We start from the raw sequence: 26,044 nt of genomic DNA, 5'->3' as shown, positions 1-26,044 counted from the left end.
GTGGTTCTCTTGGTTGGGGGTGGGGGTTGGCTCTCCCTTCCTGAGTCTGGGAAATCTGCACATACTGTGGCCTCATCTCTCACTGTGCTTTCTAAAAATTATGAGACACAAAGCAAGCATGAATCACCTGGACACGAAACCGATCAAGTTCAGAAACGATGAGGAAGCATGTGGATTCCGCAAGTCCCTCATCCTGACAGAGCCGGCTCTGCCAACACCAACCACCACCACACCAAACTTCTTCTCGGGCTGAAACACAAGGGATCAAGGTAGGATTTGAAAACATTCCAGGCATCTAGCAGAGAACAGCAAAATAAAGGACCAGTCAGGGTCCAAACAAGCAAGTAAGCTGCCAACTCTGAAGACCTAAGAACCCACAACGCTTAGGGTGGCATAAGACACTCCTGGAAATGTGGGCTCAGTGATAAGTCAGCTCCACCCAAAACATTTTCCTAGGTGGCTTCAACTATGTCTTTGTGTTGAAAACTTTGTGAACACCCAACAAAAAGGCTTCCATTTGGCTCTGCCTTCCACTGCCACCTCTCCAATGAGGAGGCAGTTTCCCACTTGACACCCTAAGTCTGTGTGCTCCCTGATATGAGAACCTAATTATCTGGGAGTCATTCAGAGGCTACAGATGCTTAGTAAGACGCTGGGGGGACACTGGCACTGGGACACTGGCGTAAAAGGGCAAGACACGACCTGTCACCTTACTCAGATTCGGGTCCCACAAGGTTTAACTCATCATCACCTGAGTTTCAACCAACTCTACTGTGATACTTTAAAATCACTTACATATACTGCTGGAGGTGGTATGTGAATTTATTATTGAAAAGTCAAGTCCACTTTTTAAAATTATAGAGCAAATCAATATAATCCAAACTGATTAAAAATGATCTCTAGTAAAAATACACATTCCTTAAACACAGTTCTTCTTGGATGTCTGAAAACAGAGACATGAAATGTACCTCAGACTGGCCCCTTTGAGATCCACATGTCATCACTCCCCCCTCATTCTGCCCCTCTTCCTGTGCCTACTGCTTACGTCTTGATTCAAGATTTCTTCCAAATGTTTGGAGTTTTTCTAGATGTTGGCCTATTATTTTTTGTTTAATTCCACCATGGTCAGAGAACATCCTTTAAATGATTTGAATCCTTTTAAATTTGAGATATATTTTTAGGATCCAGGATATGGTCTATCTTGGTGCTGTAGTTTGGCTCTAGAATGTCTCTCAAAGGCCCATGGTGTTAAACATTTAGCTCCCAGTTTGGTCTTCACTACTGGGAGGTGGTGGAAACTTGTAAGAGAGGGGCTAGAGGGAGCTCTTCACTGCGGGTGGTCCCTTAAAGGGACTCATCTCTTCCTTTCTTTTTCACATCCTGGCTGTGAAGTGAAATGCTCTGCTCTGCCATGTGCTCCTTACCATGATGTGCTGCCTCGCCACAGGCCCAAAGGCAACAAGGCCAGCTGATCATGGATGGAAACCTCCAATACCATGAGCCCAAATAACCCTTTCCTCTTGGTATAGTTTGAATCTGGAATGTCCTCCAAAGGCTTATATGTTGGTCTCCAGCTGGTGGCACTGTTGGGTAGTGGTGAAAACTTTAGAAGTGGGGCCTAGCTGGAGAAAGCAGGTCACTGATGTATAACTTTGAAGGGTTTATCTTGTCCCTGGCTCCTTGCTTTCTCTTTTCCTCCCTGATTCCTGGTCACCATGAGGTAAAGATCCTTCCTCTGCCACATCCTACCCACCATGACGTTCTGCCTTGCCACAAGTTCAGAAACAATGGAGCCAAGTCAACATGGATTGAAATCTCTGAAACCATGAGCCAAAATATATCTTTCTTCTTTAATTTGTTGATATCAGGTACTTTGTCACAGTAATGGAGAGTAACTAACATACTCTTTATGAGTTGATTTATCCTGGGTATGTTACAGTAATGGAAAGCTGAACTAACATACTTGGTAATGTTTAGGGCACACTTGGAAAGAACATTCTTTTTCTGCTAATCTTTGGAGGAGTGTCTGTAAGTCTGTTGGATCAATTTGGCTAACAGCATTGTTTGGGTCTTCTATATCCACTGAATCTCTACTTGTTCTAGCAATTATTGAGGGGCAGTAAAATCTATGAATATAATTATATTGGAGGTCTGTGTATTTCCTTTTTCAGTTCTATCAGTTTTTGACCCATATATTTTGAAGTTCTATTATTAAATATAGTTGTTTAGGATGGTTGCTATGTCTCCTTGATTAATTGACTCCATCATTCTAAAATGACTATTTTTATTCTTGGAAATATCCTGGTAATTTGTTTCATTTGATATTAACAATTCATTCCCAATTTTCATTGATTAGTGTTAACATAGTATGTTTCCCCAGTCTTTTACTCTTAAAATGTGTTTTTATATCTAATGTGGGTTTATGATAGGTAGCATATATTCAGGTCTTGCTTTTTAATTCACTGTAACAATCTCTGCCTTTTAGCTACAGTGTTTTGACAATTAAATTGGGATTATTGATATGGATGAGTTTTAATCTAAATCAAATCCAACTCTTGCTAATTTGTCAAACTGCCAATTTGTTCCCTCCTCCCTCTTCTTCTGCCCTTTTTTAGATTAACAGAATATTTCTTAAGATTCTATTATATCTCATTTTTTGGCTACTTATAGAAAAAGAGCTGTGATCATTTTTTTAGAGGCTGCTGAAAGGCTCTTTTATTATATGTACTTTACTTATCACAGCCCCCCTTAAAGTAATATTACATCTCAATGTATGTAAGAACCTTGCAATAGCACACTTGGATTTCCTCTTTTGTGAACCTTATATTGTTATTACACAATTAACCTTTACATTTGTTACAACCCCACAAGATACCAGTCAGGGTTTTGTCTGGAAAAGAGAAAAAGATTCTATATGCAGTCATGTGTCACTAATAATAAGGCCCTGCTGAGCAATGCACTGTTGGGTGATTCTGTCATGATGCAAATACCAGAGTGCACCTACACACACCTAGATGGTGTAGCCTACTACAAGCTTAGGCTCTATGGCATAGGCACCATCATATATGCAGCCCATGGTGAAAGTGAATGCCATTATGCAGTATATGAAGGTATTCCAAGCATAAAGATTAAAGGCTTACGTAACTGTTTCATCTCCTGGGATATTAGAGCTAGAGAAGCCAACACTTTCTTCCTGCCATTCGAAACCAAGTGATTCTCCAGAGCCTGCCCAGAAGCTATGATGTCTGCCCAGAAGCCTCTCTGGGCCTGCAGCTTCGGAGGGAGTGAGTGATTCCTGACACTGAAGGCTGGTGGACACTAAGACACATGCGTGCCTTGTCTCACACACTGACTGGCACTGATCTTGTTTATGAGTAACAGTGTCTTTGTCTTCAGCCTTCCAAGTCTCCAGGGAAGGCTTATACATGGCAAACTTCGCATATAAAAAGGGACTCTGGGAAACACAGGTCCAGTCTTGTCTTCTGCCACAATGCCCAACTGACAATATGCAATTTAACCCAGTGAATCCCTTCTAGGTTCAGTCTAGTTGTTTTTTTGTTTGTTTTGACAGTTTCATTACCAAAAAAAGCAGCAAGACAGCCTCAGAGAAACCTGTACAGCCAAAGCACATTTTCCTGATCAAACATTTACTTTCCTTTTAACAAATAAAAGGAGACAAGTAATTCCCTTCATAGGTTAAATATTCATGGCATTCCTAAGATTAACTACTGAATTACTATATTCTACATAATAACCAGGATAATGAGATTCTGCTAGCTTCCAAAACAAACAAACAACAACAACAACAAAAAAAAAACTACAAGTTTAAGAAACAGTAGAAATGGTTCCATTATCTATAAGCCAAACTGCTTTCTTCATTTTATTAACCAACTTGTGCACAAAACCTGGTTGTATAAAGTGTGTCAGATTGCACTATCAACTGCTTCAGGGTTTGGTTTAGATATTGTTCCCAGAGACAAGATATGGGTGAAAATACTGATTTCTTTTTGTTGTTGATATCGTTGTTGTCTATGAAAATACTTATTTCATAACAGTTGAGTTCCTCTTAAGGAAAGAACTTTATTTTTGAGGACAATCACTGCTGGAGCCTCTTCATATTATATAAGGCCTGTTGAGAGCAAAGGAAACTGCAAATCAAAGAGATGGTGAGGACTCGGGGTATAGCTCTGTAGCAGTCACTAAAACTTTGGGGATAGGAACCAGAGGCAGAGGAACTGGGAGGAGAGAAAAGTGGCAGGAGGGGAAAGTGCACACAGGTTGTGAGGAGGCTGAAGTGTGCAGGGAAAGGAACAAGTAAAAATGCCCAATGGAGGAGAGGGCAATGGACTCCCAGAAACCAGAATGTCTGAAATTCCATTTTCAGTTGTCTTCCAATATCTTAATTATCCCCTAAAACACCATTATGGAGGTGGTATTTTAAGAAATATGGGAACAAGAGACAGAAAAGGAACACATCTAAAGGTCAGCAAAGTGACTAAAAAAATGAATTCAGGATCAAATCATAGTCACAGAGTGAACCTGCTCCCTTATCCTTGGATAAAGAGACTGGTGTTTGGCACTCCAGACCTGAAAATAGAATTCACAGAAAGTTAGGATTAAGAGAAAGTATTCTGCCAACTTAGAGAAACTTTTTTGAGATAAAAAGTTTAGGGGGCTGGGGAGATAGCTCAGTTGGTAGAGTGCTTGCCTTGCAAGCACAAGGCCCTGGGTTCAATCCCCAGCACCCAAAAAAAAAAAAAAAAAAAGTTTAGAAAATCAATGTAGAAGAAATTCCAAGGTGTGAGACATGAAGGGAGGTACCAGACCACTACTCTGAGAAGAGGAAAGACAATTAAAAAAGAAAAACAACAACAAAAAAGTTAGTTGTTCATCCATCGTTTGCAAGGATGAAAAGGTCTACAACACACTGGTTGGCAAAGGGAAGCAGGCATATTCTCAGGTGGCAGGAGGAAGAGTGCTATGCTTTGCTGAAATATCATCCAAATGCCCATGTGCTGAAGGTATGGTCCCAGCCTATGGTGCTATAAGAAAGTGGTGGAACTTTTAAGAGGTGGTGCCTAGATGAAGGAAGCGAGGTCCCTGGGAGAACAACCTTGAAGGGATTACTGGGACCTCTGCCCCTTTGGGTCTCTCTGCTTCCTGGCTGCCCTGAGGTGAACAGGCCTCCTCTGCCACATGTTCCTGCAATGATGTCCTATGTTGCCACAGGCCCAAATAATAGGACCAAGCAAACATGGACTAAAACTTCTGAAACCATGAGCCAAAATAAACCTTTTCCTTTATTAATTTGATTTTTTTTCCAGGTATTTAGTCATAGCAACAAAAAGCTAACAGAGAGAGAGGAAGAAGCAACCTAATTTATGGAGAGCAACTTGGGAAAATTCATCACAGCTTAAAATGCAAACACCCTCTGGTAAGTCCATCTATAAAAATGTAGCCTAAAGGCTTACTGCAGCCTTGACTGTAACAAGCAAATGATCAAAACAATGTGTCTGTCATTATAGGAGGTTGGTTGTATAATTTATGGTATACCTGTAAAATGAAATATCACACAGATACAAAAAGAAATGAAAGTTCTTTAAGTATGGAAAAGGACTGCTCTCAGCTGCTTAATATACCAAAGAATAAAGAGCTTGCTTGATATGCTGTAGCAGCAGTTATCAAGACCTGACTTTAAATTCCAGTTCCATCACTAACTGTGTGGACTTTTGTCCTCAGAGACTCAGGTTCTTCCCCTTGTATCTCTCTTCTATTTGGGAGATTAACATCTAGTTGGGCTCACTAATCATGGGATCACTCCAGCCAGTGGTCACTCATGCCTTTCAGCTCACCTAAGACCCACCACACCTGTTAATGCTCCAGGAAGCAACAGGGAGGAAAGGACTATTAAGGAATTTTTAGCCCTTTAGAGCATCTGTTCACCGGAGCCGTTAAAATCACGTTTAGATTTTCTACCATGTGTAATGCTAAACAGAGATCCTCTATTTTGAACTTAATACCCAAGAGTGTTTTTGAGAAAAAAATAACAAGGACTGCCCACCAAGATTCATTGTCAGGTGTAAAAGGAAAGAATAGACCAGCGTGAGTTTTGTGTTAAAGTTATTTTTTAAAAGGGGGAGGAGCTAAAGAAAAAAAATATGTATTATTTATGTTTAAAATCTCTCTTAAAGGATAGTCAAGAAACCAGAAACACAAAGTGGTGACAAATTCTCACTGGAAGCATAAGACACAGGGCACCTGGGCAATGGGTAGGAGAGAAGGTTTCTCATAGTCTTTTTTATCCTCTAAAATTTTGAAATACGTGATTATATTATTTACTGGAAATAAAAACGACCACTTAAGATAAATTCAAATACCAGAGGGATGCTCTGAGAAGATGGGAGCTCTGCAGCTGGTGGCACCTTTGGCTCACTCTCATCTTTCTTCCTGAAGCTTCCTCAACAGTGCTCAATGTCCTCTGCTGTCCCAGCTCTGGGGTACTTTGCCCCTGACCAAGGCCCCCAGATCACCCTCCTCACACCGTGGACTACTGTTGTTGCCTCCTCTCATCCCTCCTGGCCCCACTGTAGTCTGAGTTTCACTCCCACGCTCTCCTGGACCTCACACACACTGGACCTTCTTTAAACTTACTCCTTCATCTTCTGCTTCACAGAACTGAAATTTTCTTTACCACTTTCCTTCTTCATCCTGCCCCCTAAGTGCTCATATCTTCCAAAGTTCAAACCTTATCTCTTTTTCCTTGTTTTTCCTCCATATTCCCAGAGTAAGGGGTCCCTCATTTTTTAAAGCTTCCCTGACCATCTCTATGATGAAACACTCCAGCACCTTGAGCTATGGCCCAACCTCCTCTACCAGCTCCAGTTCCAAGAAGAAATGACCATCTCTTCCTTGCTGTCTCATCCTGATATGGCCTCTCCATGCCCTGAAGAACTCCCACCTGTCCTCTGAACAAAGACCAGAGGCCCCACGATCCTATCAGGCACCCAGCCTGAAATGTTTGTGATTCCTGCCATAGACAAACATCTCTGAGTTCAAAGAGTGGATTGTGGCTAAGGATCTGTCTGCACCTTTCCTCTCCAGCCAGCCTCTGAATCATAGCAAGTCTTCCCTGAAAATTCTGCCATATGATTTCCTTCCTCTACGTTTTCACTGACCACCCAACGTCTGTACTGCATTACAAGGTTACTCAACAGCCTCTGAATTATTCTGTTGTTTAGTTGACTGACATTCAGTGAATATAATGATAATACTAAGATGAATCAGGCATGCAGACAGGTGTATCGGAAATCAGAGAACAGAAAGAAACAAGAGAAGAGATAAAGAGTGATGGTAATTCATGAGCAGTATCCCTCCTACAGAGTGGGCTCCAAGAAAACTTTTCAAGCCGCAGAAATGACAGAACTGGATGGACAGGATTAGCTGAATCTAGACATGAATAAAGGTATTCATAGAGTCACATCAGGACTTAGTCTCCATCTGCCTCTTAATACCCTGTTCCTGTTTCTTAGACCAATTTACATGATGCTCATTTTTCTCAACCACAAAACACAGGTAATAATATATCTTGCTCAAAGGCTTTTTGTGGGCTGGGGTAGTGGCTCGGTGGTAGAGCGTTTGCCTAGTATGCATGAGGTCCTGGGTCCGATCCTCAGCACCACATAAAAATAAAATAAAGGTATTGTGTCTACCTACAATTAAAAAAACAAACAAACAAACAAAAAAATACTATAAAAAAGTAAATTAAAAAAAGGCTTTTTGTTAGGATTAAATGAATGTGTAATATTGTATCTTGGAATACACTGAAGAGTGCGAAAATAACAGAGGATGAGATATAAACTGTCACAAAATACAGTGATAAATTAAAGGTATATCACACAATGGTTACCACAGGTTAGGAACAGGGGGAGTTGGACTATAAAGGGGCAGCAGAAGGGAAACTCTGGAGTGAGCTTCTGCATCCTGTGGTAATGGTCACAAATTTATGCATGGATTTTAACTGATGGAACAGGGCAACCCCCCCAAAAAGATCAATTTTACCAAATGTAAATTTAAAAAGTATTTAAACAAAAATGAAAACATTTTCATGAATATACACAAACACAAAGCTGTCTTTGGCAGGGTGAGAATGGGGATGGGAAAAAAGGAAAAAATGCAATGAGGCCCTCATACTGATTGATAAAGACCATGTAGTGTGCACTGGGGAGGAGGACTGTCCTTTGTACCTGGAGAGGAGAGAGAAAGACCCACAGGAGGGTAAGGAAGTGAGGAAGTGAAGAGGAGGCAGAAAATAAGACAAGAAAGAGTTTTGAAAGATATTATCAATAAGTCCCATGATTCCAAGTGTCACAGCTGTGATTTTCTTTTTTTTTTTTTTTTTTTTCTTTTTTTTAAGCATTATAGCCATCAAGTCCAACTGGAGACTGGCAGTGTGGTGTGACATAAATTTCGGGACTGACTTAATTAAGGAAAGGATTTTCAGCATTTGGAAACCGACTGTTGGAGTGCAGTCTCCAAAGGGACCCCACAAGGAGAAGCAGATTTGGGACAGAAGAAAAGCAGCAAGCCAGCTTGGGCTAAAATGAGTTTGGGGTCCCTGTGGATGATGAGTAACTGGTTGCTGGCTGTATGGATCTGGAGTGGAGGCAAAAGACCTGCTTGAACAGATTCACTGGGACTTTCCTAAACATTTCCTGAAAAGGAAAGCTATGGGAACTGATGAGCACCCCCAACCCTCGGGGCTGAGTAGGGTGAGAAGTACCCTGGGAAACATGGACTCTTAAAGAGTAGGAAGAAGAGGAGCCTATGAAAAAGTCTAAGAAGAAGTAATCAGAGAAATAGGCAGAAACTCTGGGGTGTCAAGGGGACATCTGAAGGAAGAATATGGTCAATAGTTGTACTAGTTAGCTTTCGGGCACTATAACAAATACTTAAGATAACCATCTTCTAAAGAGAAAATGTGTATTTGGCTCATGGTTTTGGGGGTTCCAGTCTATGGCCAGTTGGCCTGATTGCTCTGGGCCTGTGGCAAGGCAGCACAACACAGCAAGAGTAAGTAGTGGGACAAAACCACTCACCTTATGGCCAGAAAGCAAAACAGAGAGAGAAAGAGACTCACATCTCACTGTCTTCTCCAAGGGCGTGCCCCCAGTGACCTGAAGACCTCCTACTAAACCCTACCTTGTAAAGATCTACCACCTACCAACAGGGCTTTGCTGGAGGACTGAGCTTTCAACACACGGACCTTTGGAGGACATCTAAGATCCAAACTATAGCACTAGTGTCAAATGCTCCAGAAAAATTTTCACCAAATTTGATGATATGGACCCCACTGGCAACCTTACCCACAGAGATGGAGCTCTCAGAACAAAGTCAGACCATGGAAGAATCGGATATAAAAGGGAAGCAAGAAGCTCCTCTTTAGTTAGAGGAGGACCCAAATCTAGGAGTGTTTTCTAAAATTTTAAGAGGTTTAAAAAACCATTAAAGAAAAGGTTGAAATTATAGGACAGAAGAGATGATTGATAGAACCATTACTAGGCCAGAGTATATGAGCAAGGTGTATAACTCAGAGTTTTTACTGTTTCTTCAGAACTTAAAAGACTCTGATAATTATAGTCCCATGGTGAACCACAGGGGCCTTTAGATAAGGTCAGAGGCACAAGAATGGTATGAGGCCTGATGCTGGCAAGTCAGCCCCAGTCAGGGAAGGGCTAGTTGGGATAAGGTAGTAGTAGGACTTACTTTTGACTATTTACATATTATAGCTTTTGAGTTCTGTACTAGATGCAGGTATTTAAATTATTGTAAAAGTAAATGTTTATACAACCTAAAGAGATCATCAGTGACCCTGACAAGCCTAATTCAGTATAATGGTAGGAAAAGAAGCCAAACTACAACAAAATGAGATTGACTCAAGGATGAGAAAATGCAGACATTACCTACAGTGATCTCTTTTAAGAAGCCTGCCTCAAAGGGGAAAAAAGCAAAGTGACAGCTGTTTTGCTCTGAAGACAGCAGAAATCAAAGCATTTTAAAATACTGATGAGAAACAGCTGGTAGAGGAGAGGTGAACGATGTAGCAGATAAAGGAAATAATTAAGGAGGCAGTGTAGGGTTTGCAATTTGAGTATGGAGAAGAGTATGCCTTTGTCAGAAATGTCTTAGATGCTGATGGATCCTACTCAACATTCACTCGCCCTTCTTCTTATAACCCTTGGCCTAGAGGTAGAAGGTGAGGGGGCTCCAGGATGGGCCTGTCCAGTCTAAGCCAATCAGCAAAATCTCTGGGCCTCAGATACAGTGATTGTTTCCAGAATGGACACGTGGACTGATGCTGCCCAACAAGACCTAAGGAGGCATTTGGTGGGGCTAAAGAAAAAGTGGTTTGTGCTTTTCTGAAAGACCTGCTGGAAGCCACTTGTTTCTTCTGCTGAAAGGAAATGTGAAAGTGTGTGACCCAATTGCAGCTGGCAGCCATCCCATAACCACAAGGGGAAATTCCCCTAGGATAAAGACAACACTTGGAGGGAAAGCAGGGAGATGAAAAAATCCTGTATCCTTGATACTAAGCCACAGGATCAATGGTCCCTATAGCCTGCCCTTCATCTGAACTTCTAGGAAAAAAGCTATATTGGGTTGGAGTGTCCAGTATTTACAGCCTCTCTCACTGGTAAACATCTTTTCCACTGTGATTAAAGAACAAGACAACCACCATTTGACCCAGCTATCCCACTCCTTGGCCTATACCCAAAGGAATTAAAATCAGCATACTACAGAGATACAGCCACATCAATGTTCATTGCTGCTCAATTCACCATAGCCAGATTGTGAAACCAACCTAGATGCCCTTCAGTTGATGAATGGATAAAGAAACTGTGGCATATATATATACAATAGAATATTACCCTGCCATGAAGAATGATAAAATCATGGCATTTGCGGGCAAATGGATGATATTGGAGAATATCATGCTAAGTGAGATAAGCCAATCTCAAAAAACTAAAGGATGAATGATATCGCTAATAAGTGGATGATGACACATAATGGGGGGTCGGAGGGGTTAGTGTTAGGGTTAGAGTTAGGACTAGGGAGGGGGGTAAGAATGGAGAAAGGAAGGACTGTATAGAGGGACAACAGGGGTGGGAGGGGTGGGGGGAAGGGAAAAAATAACAGAATGAATCAAACAACATTACCCTATGTAAATTTATGATTACACAAATGGTATGCCTTGACTCCATGTACAGAGAAACAACATGTATCCCATTTGTTTACAATAAGAAAAAAAAAAAAGAGTAAATTAGTGTTTAAAAAAAAAAAAAGAACAAGACACTTGAAGAGGCAAGAACCAAGAGAGAAGATGTCACATGGAATGTTTACATTTTTGTCTGCAAAAAAGTGATCTACATGTTAAGAATGGGAGGGAACTGTGAGGAGTACAGAGGCTTAGTGGGCAACATGAACACCAGACCACATTGTCCAGAGTAATGGGAAAGAGAGCTGCCTGGGATGATGTAACAATGCTGAGTTCCTAGACAAGAATTCTGAGACATTTGCCAGCTGCAAATAGCAAAAGGCTATGCCAGTCTCCCAAGACTGCCACTCCTTGGAGACAGTCTCTTGGCTTGCCAAGGCAGATGAACAGGACGGGAGGGGGGAGAGTTGGGGACATCAGCAAAATAGGGGGGACGGACACTAGGCTAGACTAGGGAGGGAGTGAAAGCAGGAAGGGACAGATAGGTCAAACAGAGAAAACAGAGGGGTAAAGATGCCAGACACCTCTTTGGATCAAAGAACAGGAAATGAGAGCACCAAGAAAACAATGCAAACACAGGTCCTAGTAAACAAAGTCAAGAGTCCCTAGACTAACACAAAGCAGGACTGTGAGTGCAGCACCCCCCACCCCACTGCCATCCCAGCTCCTGAGTACTATTCCAGAATTAGATGTAGTGGAAAATTCAACTCTAGCTGTAGGTGGATGGACATGGCTAAGAACTCCAGAGGGGCCTAATTCTTCGTACATCACCCAAAACCATGAGCACGTCAGTAGGCTGGTGGAGAAATGTTTTCAAGTTTGTGTTGAAGTTTCTGTAAGCTCTATGGGGAGAAAGGATACCCTGCAGAGGAAAAATAAGGAACAGTGCAATAAAAATCATCTCTTAAAATGGTCTTGGTAAAGGACTCACCTCTGCATTCATCTTGGTCTCTTCCTTCAGTGGCTGTGAAAACAAAAGCAGAGGTTCAGGACCCTAGAGGTACTACTCCAAACGCCACACAAGCACTCCCCTATGTTACCCCACTTCCTCCTCCACTACTTCCTGTCCCATGAGTCCCATCTTCCCCACCTTGTGCCCATCTCTCAGGTCAATGTCTTCTATTCTGGAGCTAGTGGCGGCCAACTTCCTTGGGATGTCCCACCAGCAATGTTTCTTACAGAAAGGCATTTCCAAACACCACGGTCCATCTCCTATACTGGAAGAACAGCTGGAAACATGATGCCCATGAAAGTGATGCATTTCCCAAAGTTGGTGCTTGGAGAAGACAGCTTTTTATTTGGCTTTCTTTTATAGATACAAACAAGGTAATAATACATTTCTTTTTTCCTGTCCTAGTGAGTTTCCATAGGACTTAAATATATTATGCTAAAAGAACAGTTTGGCAGACTACTCTGGACCCTTAGCATTAAGAAGGACCAAGGGAAGGCTGCGGTTGTAGCTCAGTGGAGGAGCACTTGTCTAGCATGTGTGAGGCACTAGGTTAGATTCTCAGCATCACATATAAATTAATTAATTAATTAATATCCACCAACACCTAAAAAATATGACATGGCATAACAGTGGTAGTAGCAAATTTCAGTGTATTCTTGGGACTGTTTATTGAAAATGTATATTTCTGGGCTCCACCCCAGGTCTGGCTCAGAAGGCCTGGAGTGGAGGGGAGGCTGACAATCTGTATTTTCATCAGGCATCCAGGAGACCATACAGAAAAAGTCAGGAGTCACCCTTGAAAAAATAGTAGAATTTTAAGTATAAGAGAGACAGATAAAATTAACTTTTCATTCATTTTTTTGGAGCTGCTAGGATTGCTACTTCATTTTAACTAAGACTCAGCAGGAAAGGGCAGGGCAAGTGGATAACTAGAGGTGATGGAGGAAGAACTAAAAGTACCTCTCTGGCCCTTCCAGGAGGCCAATGGGGAGAAAAGAAGCTTCTGTTGCCTGTGAAAAGGGAAGGCTGAGGTCGCTCCATCCTTGACCTGGCGTTGCGTGTGATTTTGTTTTGTTTTGGTTTGGTGAAGCACAGGGATGACAATAATAATAAATAACAGTGAAATGATAACAGCCATGAAACCACCACCACCACAACCACCTTGACGGAGCTGGAGCTAGGGATGCAACTCGTGGTGAAGCACTTGCCTACCTAGTCCTGGGCTCTGGGTTTGATCCCTACCACTGCAAGAAAAGAGGAAACAGAACAAAACAACCTTGATTGAACAGCCAACCCTAAGACCACCTGGGGAAGACCACCTGGGGAAGACAATGTGGTGATCGGATGGGCTTTGGGTTAAGAACATTTTCCCATCCAGCCTCCCCCTCTCTTCTGTCTTCCCTCTTTCCTTCCTGCTTTGAAAGCAGTCTCATGACATGGTCAGCACACATGCTGTCTCATCTTTTTTGTAATCTGGAGCCTTTTCCTATCTCCTAACAAATATTTGAAAAGGTATCTTGCCAGAAGAAAACCTTAAAAAGCAGAATGTAACAAAACGAGTTGATTTTCTTCTTAGATCCTAGGAAGTCAGAGTAAATGTGATGTCTTCTTATACATAAAATATCTCTTCCCTTTAAAAACGGGAACAAGACAGGGATGTCCTCTTTCACCACTTCTATTCAACATTGTCCTGGAAACTCTAGCTAGAGCAATTAGGCAGACTAAAGAAATTAAAGGGATATGAATAGGAAAAGAGGAACTTAAGCTGTCACTATTTGCCGATGACATGATTCTACATTTAGAGGATCCAAAAACCTCCTCCAGAAGACTTCTAGACCTCATCAATGAATTCAGCAAAATAGCAAGCTATAAAATCAACACGCATAAATCTAAAGCTTTTTTATACCCAAGCGACGAAACAGCTGAAAGGGAAATGAGGAAAACAACTCCATTTGCAATAGCCTCAAAAAAAATAAAATACTTGGGAATCAATCTAACCAAAGAGGTAAAAGATCTCTACAATGAAAACTTCAAAACATTGAAGAAAGAAATTGAGGAAGACCTTAGAAGATGGAAAGATCTCCCATGTTCTTGGATAGGCAGAATTAATATTGTCAAAATGGCCATACTACCAAAAGTGCTACACAGATTCAATGCAATTCCAATTAAAATCCCAATGATGTACCTTACAGAAATAGAGCAAGCAATCATGAAATTCATCTGAAAAGAATAAGAAACCCAGAATAGCTAAAGCAATCCTTAGCAGGAAGAGCGAAGCAGGGGGTATCGCAATACCAGAGCTTCAACTCTACTACAAAGCAATAGTAACAAAAACGGCATGGTATTGGTACCAAAATAGACAGGTAGATCAATGGTACAGAATAGAGGACACAGACACAAACCCAAATAAATACAATTTTCTCATACTAGACAAAGGTGCCAAAAATATGCAATGGAGAAAAGAGAGCCTCTTTAACAAATAGTGCTGGGAAAACTGGAAAACCATATGCAACAGAATGAAATTAAATCCCTATCTCTCACCCTGCACAAAACTCAACTCACAATGGATCAAGGACCTTGAAATCAGACCAGAGACTCTTCATCTAATAGAAGAAAAAGTAGGTCCAAATCTTCAACTTGTTGGCTTAGGATCAGACTTCCTTAACAGGACTCCCATAGCACAAAGAAATAAAAGCAAGAATCAATAACTGGGATAGATTCAAACTAAAAAGCTTTCTCTCAGCAAAGGAAACTATTGGCAATGCGAAGAGAGAGCCTACAGAGTGGGAGAAAATCTTTGCCACTCATACTTCAGATAGAGCACTAATTTCCAGAATATATAAAGAACTCAAAAAACTCTACACCAAGAATACAAATAATCCAATCAACAAATGGGCTAAGGATATGAACAGACACTTCACAGAAGATCTACAAGCAATCAACCAACATATGAAAAAATGTTCACCATCTTTAGTAATAAGAGAAATGCAAATCAAAACTACCCTAAGATTCCATCTCACCCCAATTAGAATGGCGATTATCAAGAATACAAGCAACAATAGGTGTTGGAGAGGATGTGGAGAAAAAGGTACACTCATACATTGCTGGTGGGGCTGGAAATTAGTGCAGCCACTCTGGAAAGCAGTGTGGAGATTCCTTAGAAAACCTGGAATAGAACCACTATTTGACCCAGCTATCCCACTCCTTGGCCTATACCCAAAGGACTTAAAATCAGCATACTACAGAGATACAGCCACAACACAATGTTCATAGCTGCTCAATTCACAATAGCCAGACTGTGGAACCAACCTAGACGTCCTTCAATTGATGAATGGGATAAAGAAACTGTGGAATATATATACAATGGAATATTCCTCAGCTATAAAGAATGATAAAATTATGGCATTTGCAGGCAAATGGACGAAACTGGGGAATATCATGCTAAGTGAGATAAGCCAATCTCAAAAAACCAAACGAAGAATGATCTTGCTGATAAGCGGATGATGACACATAACGGGGGGTGGGAGGGGGTCAAGACTGGAGGAAGGAGGGACTGTATAGAGGGAAAAGAGGGGTGGGAGGGGTGGGGGGGAAGGAAAAAATAACAGAATGAATCAAACATCATTACCCTATGTAAATGTATGATTATGCAAATGGTATGCTGTTACTCCATGTATAAACAGAAACAACATGTATCCCATCTGTTTACAATAAAAATAAATTAAAAAAAAATCTCAGAATGATGACTAATACCGAGAGCTGGGGGGCATGGGAGGAGCCAGCACTAAGTGAAGGGTCAATAGTCTGGACCATAGAGGCCCCTGGAGGGCATGCTTTTCGCCCTCCCAACACTCTGCTATGCTTTACTTTAAGAACTTAAAGTTCCACTGGGCCTGGTGATGCATGCCTGTAATCCCAGAGTCCTGGAAGGCTGAGGCAGGAGGATGGAAAGTTCAAGGCCAGCCTCAGCAACTTCGTGAAGCCCTAAGGACTTATGAAGTTCGTGTCTCAGAATAAAAAATAAAAAGGGCTGAAAACGTGGCTTAGTGATAAAGTGCTCTTGAGTTCAATAGTTCAATCCCCAGTACCAACCAGAACCAAAAAACAAAAACAAAAACAAAAACAAAAAAATAAAGAAAACAAGAACTCTAAGTTCCCTTGAAGCTTACACGTGAGCAAGGTGTCAGATAAGAAAATACACAAAATATGAAGCAGGTGATAACAGTTGTGTGCCTATTCATGTCAGCAGCTTTGTACCTAATCCTAACAACCTTGGCAAAAAAAAAAAGAAAAACTAATTCCATTTTACAAAAGAAAAACTAATTCCATTTTACAAAAGAGGTACCTGAAGTTCATAGAAAGTAAAAGCACCCCTAGTTGAGTTTCCAGAGGACTTTAACTCATTATTTAAAAAAAAAAAAAAAACAGGGTATTCCACACCCATAGTATTCAGTGTCTCACAACCATGGCCTCACTACCAAGGCCTTGTGGTGCTGCCCTGTCATTTCGAGACTTTCTGGTTCTATAGCCAAACCCCAGATTGTCCCCAGACTCTTTCAGGACCAGTCTCACACTCACCTAGAGAGCTTTTATCCTACAGAGATCTGGTATTTGATCCTGGGGTCATCAGGAACTACCCAAGCAAGCAACCATGGTCAAACAGGCCCTGCATCTGCAGGCTGAACAGTTGAACTTGATTCCAGCTCTATCCCAACTCTAAAGTGCTCTCTGGTTCCAAAAAAAGGAAATGTAGGTAACTTTTGAAATAGGTAGAAGGATACTCGGCCTCAGTCGTGATCACAGAATATAAATTATGATATCACCAAGATATTCTTTCAGACTGACGGATCAAATCATCTGTCAGAATGTATTGGTCAAAGTGCAGTGAAGAATACATTCTGCGCTGTTCTAGTGGATGGCAGGTGGGTGCCAGTTCTATGAAGGCAGTTAAATATGAAGGCAGCTATCAAAATGCCAAATGCACTCATCTGACCTAGCAATTCCACAGCTTTCCATTTCTGTCTCCATCCTGAAACCATACTCAGAGGAAATGACTAAATTACCCTGCATCTTCTGTCCTCCTGGAAACATTAATACTATTTGTTTCTAATGAGAACTTATAAGTACAGCTTCTCCTTACTTATGAACTTTACTGTTCTCCCACAGAATCTGGAGAAAACAAAAGGAAAAAAGATAGAGGTTTAAAGAGATGCGTGTGCATGAGAAAGAATCCTACCTAGAAATTCTACCACATTTAGGCATTGGGGTATACCACCTGCGATGAACTGCACTACTAGGGCACCCTGACTGGTGCTCAGAGAGTTCTGAGTGACTGGTGAGACCTGCCAGGGTCACATAATTACAGAGGCCAGCCAGATCTTCCCTACGTCCTTTCCTCTCCAGTCTTCAGCTCCTGCTATAATAAGATGACACTGTCAGGAGCAGCAACCCCAGACAGGTGAGATCTGTCTCCACCTTTCAACATCAACGGCACTGGGATCTGAAATGTCCCCAAAGGCCCATGTGTTAAAAGTGTGGTCCCAGCCTGTGTTGCTACCGGGAGGTGATGGGACCTTGAGGAGGTGGGGCCCAGTGGGTAGAAGTTAGGTCAGTGGAAACATGCCCTAGAAGGGGATACTGGGACCCTCTCCCTTCTACTCTCCCTTTGCTTCCCAGCTACCAGGAGGTGAGTAGTTTCCTCTGCCATGTGCTCCCACCAAGATATACTGCTTTGCCACAGGCCCAAAAGCAACAGACCAATCAACCATGGACTGAAAACTCTGAAACTGTGAGCCAAAATGAACTTTTTTTTTTTTTTTTTTGGGTGCTGGGGATCGAACCCAGGGCCTTTTGCTTACAAGGCAAGCACTCTACCGACTGAGCTATCTTCCCAGCCCCTGAACTTTTCTTTTTTATAAGTTGTTTATCTCAGGTATTTTGTACAGTGGCAAAACTGACCTGAGCACAACACTCTAGACCTGCCCAACACATATCTCTTTCCTTTCTTCCCCAGTGTCCTGCTGAGACCCACTCAAGTTTGAACAGAATCCAGGAAAATTTTTTTTATATATTTTAATAGATCCTAAGTCATTTAAGACCTAATCCTATAACAACAAGATTTAGGCTTGTTTAGGTATATTTTTAATTTCAATGGCTTAATATTTAAATGGTCAAACATGAAAACACTTTAAGTTGTTTGGCTTTTAGTATGATTTTTAGAACCATTTTCCTAAAAGACATATGAATAACTTCTTTATTTTCCCTTAGATTTTTAACTTTGATTTTTCAGAGTAACAGGTATGCATTTATTAGAAGGGACAGTAAGGGAGAAAAGGGGGACACTCTCAAGGGAGAGAGGGGGTCCTTTCAGAAATGAGAGGAACCTAGCTTTAAATTTTTAAAAAATTTCTTCTTCTTCATCATCATCATCATCATCATCCTTATTTTGAGACAGGGTCTCACAGTTGCCCAGGCTGGCCTCAAACTTAAGATACTCCTGCCTCAACCTCCGTAGTAATTGGGATTACAGGCCAGTTCAATTGCGTGTGTGTGTGCGCGCGCGCGTTGCTACAGGTTGAACCCAGGGCCTTGTATAAGCTAGATGAGTATTCTACTACTAGCTACATCCCCAGCCCACATTTTAATTTTTTAAATCAATCTAAATTGTATTTTGGCATTTGGCATGAGACTCTACTCTTACCCAAATATAGTGTCTCTTCCACATTGTTAACTGAATATTTCATTCTTCCTTCCAGTGACTCTATAAATTTTTATTAGTAGTTATTCTTTCTTTCATTGATCTGCTATGCTATGACCTATATTCCCAGGCCTATGATTCATATACTATTCCCATGACTATGGCTTTACAATGTGTTGGCACCTGGTCATTCACGTTCTCTCATTAATCTTACTCAGTATTCTTAGCGATTTTTGCTTGCTTAGATCTCTGGATTCATTTTACAACATCTCTGTCAAGTTAAAAAAAATTCCACTGGAACTATAAGTATAAATGCACCAAAATTATAAATTAAATTAGGGTGAAATAAGCCTTCCCACCCAGAAACATGGTATTTATTAATTAGGAAAATTAATAGAAAAGGAGGAGGAGGAAGGAAGGAAGAGGAAGAGGCAAAGGAGAAAGAGAAAGGGGAAGGACAGGAATGGGGGGAGAAGGGGAAGAGGGGAGTTAGGGGCAAAGTGGGGGAAGGAAGAGAAGGGGAAGAATCAGCTTGAGTTAGTTCCTGAATTATTATATAGTGACACATGACAGTTGAGGCTACAGTAGTTCACTTGAAAGTTAAAAGAAAAGCAATTTAAAGCAAGATTTTCCCCCTGCCCCACATCCTGCCACCTTTCTCACCATTTCTGCTAAACAGCCTTGGAGTTTGAGCCTTCATTTGCTCTGACCTCAAAACACAATACACGCAGATAAAGTCAAGCTCTCTCTCTGGGGGATGAAGAGCCTGTCTGTGACCCATGAGACCTGAATTCTAGGCCTGGTATAGGCACCCACCAACTGTGCAATCAAGGCTTGGGCATGTGGTCATCTACTGGAGACCTGTACCTAGAAAAAGGAGGGGACAGAGGAACTTAGCTTACATGATTCTACACTCTCTTTCAGTGCTGAGATACTCTTTTGTTGTTGTTTTCTTTTGGCTTAATTTTCTTGGGTTTTTAGCTTGGTTAAGTGAAGAGTTTTTGCCTCTCTCTGGTTCCAAGGGACAGACAGACACAAGTATACTAGGTCAAGCTCAGAATATCAGAGCTATGAAATTGCTGCCATCCAGGCTCCAAGTGGAAAAGTGCTTGGACCTTGTCCTTGGCTTTACCTGCCATCACCCAAACAAAAGCCATCTCTTCCCCAGCCCTCCTTAACAGCCCCTCTCTTCTGCTCCATGATCTCCTATTCTTCCTCATCACCATTTCAATAGCTTCTACCTTTTAGCAAAGGTGATCCTGATATAATTGGAGGGAAATGATGTAACGTGGCAAATTACTCTTACTAAGGAATAAATGTCTAGTGTACTTAAACTTGGAAGGTATGTCCACATTTTAAAAGAGCTGCATATTAACTCCAGTGATGTAGAACAAGGTACAACTCAGTTTCAAAATTAGGCTGAGATCAGGATATTCCAGGGTCCCAAGACTACTTCTTTCTGGCCCAGTGCGTAGGAAAGCATTAACTGCTGGAACACTGAGCACACCCAGCACAACTCACAAGTGGGGTTAAAGGAATCAAAAATTTCCACACTTCTAACTTCTGTTTCTAACATTTTAAAAGACTAATAATTAAGGCTTTAAGGATCCCTAGAGAAAATAATGTTTTCTCTCTTTAGCAAATCAACAAGCAAGATTTCACAATATATTATTTGTATCCTTGATATTAATTATATAAATCATTTTATTTGGTATTCTTTCACTGTTTTGTTTCCTAGGCAGTTTGGTTAAGGGGTGGCAAATTCTTAGGTTTCAGGTGAGAAACTTTAAGGTCCTTTTGAACTCTGAGGTTTTCTTAAACAGTTTTTGAGACAGAAAAAGGGAAAGAATTAAGCTATGTGAAAAAAACCATTTATGTACAAGTAAGTACAAGGTAAATGAAATAGCCAACTATTTACTCAGGTCCCAGCAAATATTAACTTTAGTGCCCCAAACAGCACAAGTTGAAATAGTAATGATTAAAAACAATAAACAAAAACCAAACCAAAACAAACAACTTATATCCTACAGTACCAACCTCTGCCCCCCGCCAAAAAAATTACCAAACAAACCAGAATGACCTGGCATTCCTTCATGAAACAGAGCCAGAGGCCATAAGCAGCACTAGACTATATGTGTACTTGCTTAAGAAGTAGAGCCAGAGAAGACTCAGAGGATCAAGAGGGAGCGAAGGGGAGAAAGGGGGAAGTACTGGGGAATGAAATCTACCAGATTATGCTATGTCCATGTATGAATACGGCACAAAGAATCCTGCCTACATACATATAATTACAATGCAGTCATTGAAATAATAATAATGATAACAATAATAATAAAAGAGAAATCAGTAGAGAAGACCAAGTGATTAAGGGGAGGGAGAAATGGAGGGAATGATACTGATCAAATCATGTTGTATTCATGTACAGACTTGGCATAAGGAATCCCACCATTATGTATAATTATAATACACCAATTTAAAAAGAGAGAGAGAAGTGGAGTCTGAGAACATTCATGCTGAAGAGGCACAAAGTCCCTGAGGTGTTTAGGATAGATGATGGTTCTCCCACCCTTCACTCTTCAGTTTCCACTTGGGTTTAACCAATGGAGAATCAGAGGGTGGGCAACAGAAAAAGAAAAACTAGGGTACTTGTACCCCACCTGCCTGGTCCCACAGGGGGCTGCTCTGGCAGTGGCTGCATTCTGTCCTGGCCACTGAAGCCCTGGAGAAGGCAGCTCCTCCTCCAGTGCCCCAGCTGCCTCCACCCCACCCCAGCTCTGGTACCACATTCCTGTCTCTTCAGACAAGAGTAAGGAACATGGCCCACTGAGGGTGGTCTACCCTCTTCCCTGGGTACCTCACTACCATGTGTTGGTTCCCATAATCCTGCCCATTCTTTTATAAAAGAGTTCTCTCAAAAATTCCTTTCATTTTGTGTTTTTTCCTGTTAGGATCCTAATTGTTACACTTGCCCACCAAACTCTCACAGCAAATTAACAGTATATCCAGGACAAATAAGCTTTCTTAATTTATGATTGTCTTTCAATTTCAGACTCTCCCACACACAAATGGGAATTTGAAACTCTTTAGGGCATGTCAACAATAACTTAGTGCTTTCCATTGACCCAGTGGTCCTAACTGACATTTCTGATTGTCATGCTAGGGGTGGGGGGTATAATGTGCTACTGGCATGTAGTGGTTAGAAGTCAAGGATTCCACTAAACATTCTAGAATGCACAGGGCACTCCCCTCTCCAAACACCCCCCTCCCCAACAAAGAGTATCCAGCTCCAAAGGTCAATAATGTCAAGGCTGGGTGACTCATCATGCAAAACTGACTACAGTTTTAACAGTCCTCTTCTTTCCTCTGGAAAGACCCTCTTAAGCACTTATGGTCATTGTCCCAAAGCCAGGCCACTGACAGATATGTTGAAGTACCAGGGAAAGGGCGACCTTCCAGGTAATGCCAAGTGCTTGCCTGAGAGTTCAAGGTGAGTGACCCTCACCTTCCAAATAAATGTCTCTTTCATGGAGGCAACTGGGTATTTCAAGACCTATCAAGGAAAATATAAACTGGAAATGCATACATGAAAATATTAGTAGTAATTATGTCTTTGAGTAGTAAAATTTTTATGATTTAGTTTCTTAATGCTTACCTATATACTTTAAAATTTTCTATAAAGTTTAGTATAATTACTCAAAATTCTGAAAAGAGAAAGGATGCCATACTCACTGACTTCATCTTTCTTGGCCCCAATTCCTTAATTGAAGAGAGTTTTGCAAGACAATATGTCAAAGTACCCTGACAATAAAGTCCACAGAAAATTATCTTTACAGCTAAGTGTCAGGAAATGCTCTGCTTCCTTTCAAGGTCATTCATATTTGGGGAATGAATGAATGAATGAAATTGCTAAGCATATTCTACTTCTAAATGACAAGAACCATATAACATACTAAGTTTACCTTTCCAGAGACAAATTTGAGATGCAACTACAAAAAACAATTTAGACCTGCACTGTTCAGTATGGTAGCCACTACACAGACACAGATGTCTATTTAAATGTAAATTAATTAAATATAGTACATTTCTGTCATTATGGAAAGTGCTATTAGATAGCACTGGCACACTGCTCTTTTTTCCCCCTTATACTCATTTCCTGTATTTACATTTTTTTCTCTGCTTCCAATATCTGGTTATATTTATATTTATCCATTGATATTATATATGACTTTGTTGTAAACTGCCTTAATTCATTTGTGGAATAATTCAGAGTATTAATACTTTTCAAAGATCTGTGTATATGTAACTCCATTGCTGGGAGTTCACCCTCAGTTTTTTACCATAAGGCAGAGCCAATAAGTAACTAAATTTGAAGACATTTTCAGGAATGTAGTCCTTGTCACAGAAGCAACTTTCAGGACTTTTTATTTTTTGTGTGTATGGTTTTGTTTCCATTTTTCTCATAAATGAAAAAGTATGCATTGTGCATTAATGAAAAGCTTTTCAGATACTGGATATTAAGACTTAATTTAAAGGAACAATAAGATATTTTCTTTGCAGGAAATATCTTTTTCAAATTCCAGAATATGTGTCTAAAGAGCTTTTTTTAGAATCCTAAATGTACTACTATGGTACACACAAATGGTTCAACTTATTACTAGTGATCTATATGATCATGTAAACAGACTCTTGGATATGCCAATGAGAATCAAGAATGAAAGTGCTGCCATAGTTCCTGCACAAGTACCCTATCAGCCCCCAGTTCTGGTACAGTGCTGCCTCTAGACAGAAGGCCACTGCAATTAGAGTATTTTATCAGGTTTTACCCTTATTTAAAAAAATTGGAATGATAAGAAGTATAGATAAAAACTAAATACAATTAAACAAAGTGGTTAATACACATGACCCAGCTGGTCATGGTGGCACACACCTGTAATCCTAGCTATTTGGGAGACTGAAGTAGGAGGATGGAGAAAGTTCAAGGCCAGCTTGGGCAACTTAGTGAGACCTTGTCTCAGAGAGACAGAGAAAGGGGGTGGGGAGGAGGGAGAGAGGTGGCCCAGTGTGTCAAATCTTTGACTTTTAATCAAATGCTAACTGCATGGGCAAGGGAGTAAAAAGAATATTAGAAAGAAAAGAAAGAAAGAATATGTATGAAAAACAAGAAAGATATTAACAATTACTCCTAAAAGTTCAAGTACAGTTGGAGAAACTTTCATGCAAATAAATCATCACTTATAGTACTTTGTCTACCATTTGACGTCAGTGTTTTTTCTGTAACGCATAATGTAAGGAAAGGACGTATATATTTACCAATGCAAAAATGAGTAATATATCAATACCCTATATCTTAGTAATTTCAAAAATTCTTGGAAATAATACTAAAGAAATTACAGTAATTATGGGGAGGGGGTACCTTCAGCACAGTTGCTTGCTTGGTAGATAATGATGAACTAACATTTGTTGAATCTTTACCATGATGAAAACCTTGCTGAAAGCTACTTTGGTTTACTAAGTCATTTATTTTGCATAACCATCCGACCAAGCAGTTTGAGTATACATACTATTCCTGAAAAGGAAACTGAGGCACCGAGATGTTAGCTTCATATGTCCAAGATCTCAGAGTAGTATATGATGAAAAACTCATATGACATAATGTAAAGTGAAAAAAACATCAGGATCCAAAACGGTATATAAAGGATGCCTCAAATTTTTTTTTAAAGTAGGATATGAACTCTTCTGCAGTATTCCAGAGCACTTCATGTCTAGAAGGCATTCTACAGAACATTCATTCATTTATCCCTCACAACAATGCCTACGAAACACACTTCACACTTTTCAAAGAGGAAAGTGTGGCTAGGAGAGGATAAGACGCTTTCCGGGAACGGCCACCTCCCTGGCATTTCAGGGTCGGGGCAGAGTTCCAAGTCCCCACGCCGGATGCCCCCAGTAGAACCTCTCGCTCAACCCAGCCTCCTAGACCACGCGGAACACATACACTGCACCGGCCACCGTACGGTCTACCTAAAAGTCAAAACCATAACATTTAAAAATGAAATACAGATTCTTTTTATTTTTAAAGTGTCTTGTTTATCTGAGAAAGCCCCTTTAAGGCCCGTGGAGACTCGTGTCCTCCAGCCGGGATCGGGCCCTGGGCAGGGCAGGGCAGGACTAGGTAGACGGCGCCACTGCGTCCTGGGCTCCGGCAGCCGCGGGCCCAGGTCGGGGATTGGCGCTGGGCCTCCTTCTGGCCTTTAAAGCTTCTGCCCGAACGCTTTATGCAAGTCGCGTCGTTCCGTGTTCCCGGTTCCCCGACACGCACCCTGGCTCCTCGACCCGTGCCCGCCTGCGGTCCTCCCTTGCGCACCTTACCTTACGCCAGTGGGTACCGAGCTCGAGCTGGAGCTCTCCGCGCAGCCTCCAGGCGCCGCCGCCGCAGCCAATTCTGCGGACCCGGCGGTTGCCCTGCTCCGATTGGCTGCCCGGCCGTGGGGCTGGCGCTCCTGGGCGGAGGGAAAGGGAGGGGTCTCTGCCCCGCCCACGCATTCGTCTGGCTGTGCGCGCTCAGCGGCCGAGCTAGCTGTTGAGGTGCCCTGACCTGCTCACTACACCAACTTTGGCTGTCGGTTGGGCGACGGGAGATCAGGGTCGCCTAACCGCTAACAGCGTGTCTTACCCTAGCGTGGAGGGCTTTGCAGCCTTCTTGTCAATTCCGCTTCCACCACGTGGAGCCGGCTGGGACATTTTTGGGTTAGTGACCCAGGCTCAACTGAACAGGCTTATTTTTGTCCTTTATGTAAATATGAGAAGTGTAGATTCGTGGAGGGTAGCGATTCCCTGCCTGTGGGTGGCTAGGAAATGGACATTTTCCTAGGGAATGGCCCAAGAACAGGGTCTTGGAGGGGCAGAAGCAGGGAGCAAATGGGCAGTTGTGGGGTCTAGCTTACTAGTAGAACCAGAATTAAAGACAGGCAGTTAGTGTAGATAGTTAATCCGGTCGGATCAAGAAAACAGAAGTTGATTTGGGAAGTTGGAGACCGCCCCTGGAAGACTGAAGTGTTAATGCCCCCAGAGCCTTGTCTATACGGCCCCTCTCAAAAGGTTGTTAATGAAGCAACTCCTGAGC

The 26,044-nt window shown here is 41.5% G+C and overlaps 1 protein-coding gene across 3 annotated transcripts in view; it reads right to left on the bottom strand.

The window, feature by feature from the left end:
- BLVRA (biliverdin reductase A) overlaps positions 1 to 25,479 on the bottom strand; it is a 40,142-nt gene extending 14,663 nt beyond the window's left edge. Inside the window, exons 1-3 of one of the 3 annotated variants that reach the window (XM_079149891.1) lie at positions 25,291 to 25,479; positions 12,204 to 12,236; positions 128 to 249 (exon numbers count right to left, since the gene is read on the bottom strand). In XM_079149891.1, coding sequence (XP_079006017.1) covers positions 128 to 249; positions 12,204 to 12,236; positions 25,291 to 25,464 — 329 coding nt within the window. In that variant the 5' untranslated portion in view covers positions 25,465 to 25,479. Of the gene's footprint in view, positions 1 to 127; positions 250 to 12,203; positions 12,237 to 13,184; positions 13,273 to 13,436; positions 13,467 to 25,290 lie in introns of those variants that run through there. The other 2 variants (XM_079149893.1, XM_079149892.1) reach the window with 2 other exon arrangements.
- Between the last annotated feature and the right edge of the window lie 565 nt (positions 25,480 to 26,044).

This window comes from Sciurus vulgaris (genome assembly GCF_902686455.1).
Source record: "Sciurus vulgaris genome assembly, chromosome: 8".
In the NCBI taxonomy this organism is placed as follows: domain Eukaryota; kingdom Metazoa; phylum Chordata; class Mammalia; order Rodentia; family Sciuridae; genus Sciurus; species Sciurus vulgaris.
The sequence above is the reverse complement of the archived record's forward strand: the minus strand, read 5'-3'. Positions and strand labels throughout refer to the sequence as shown.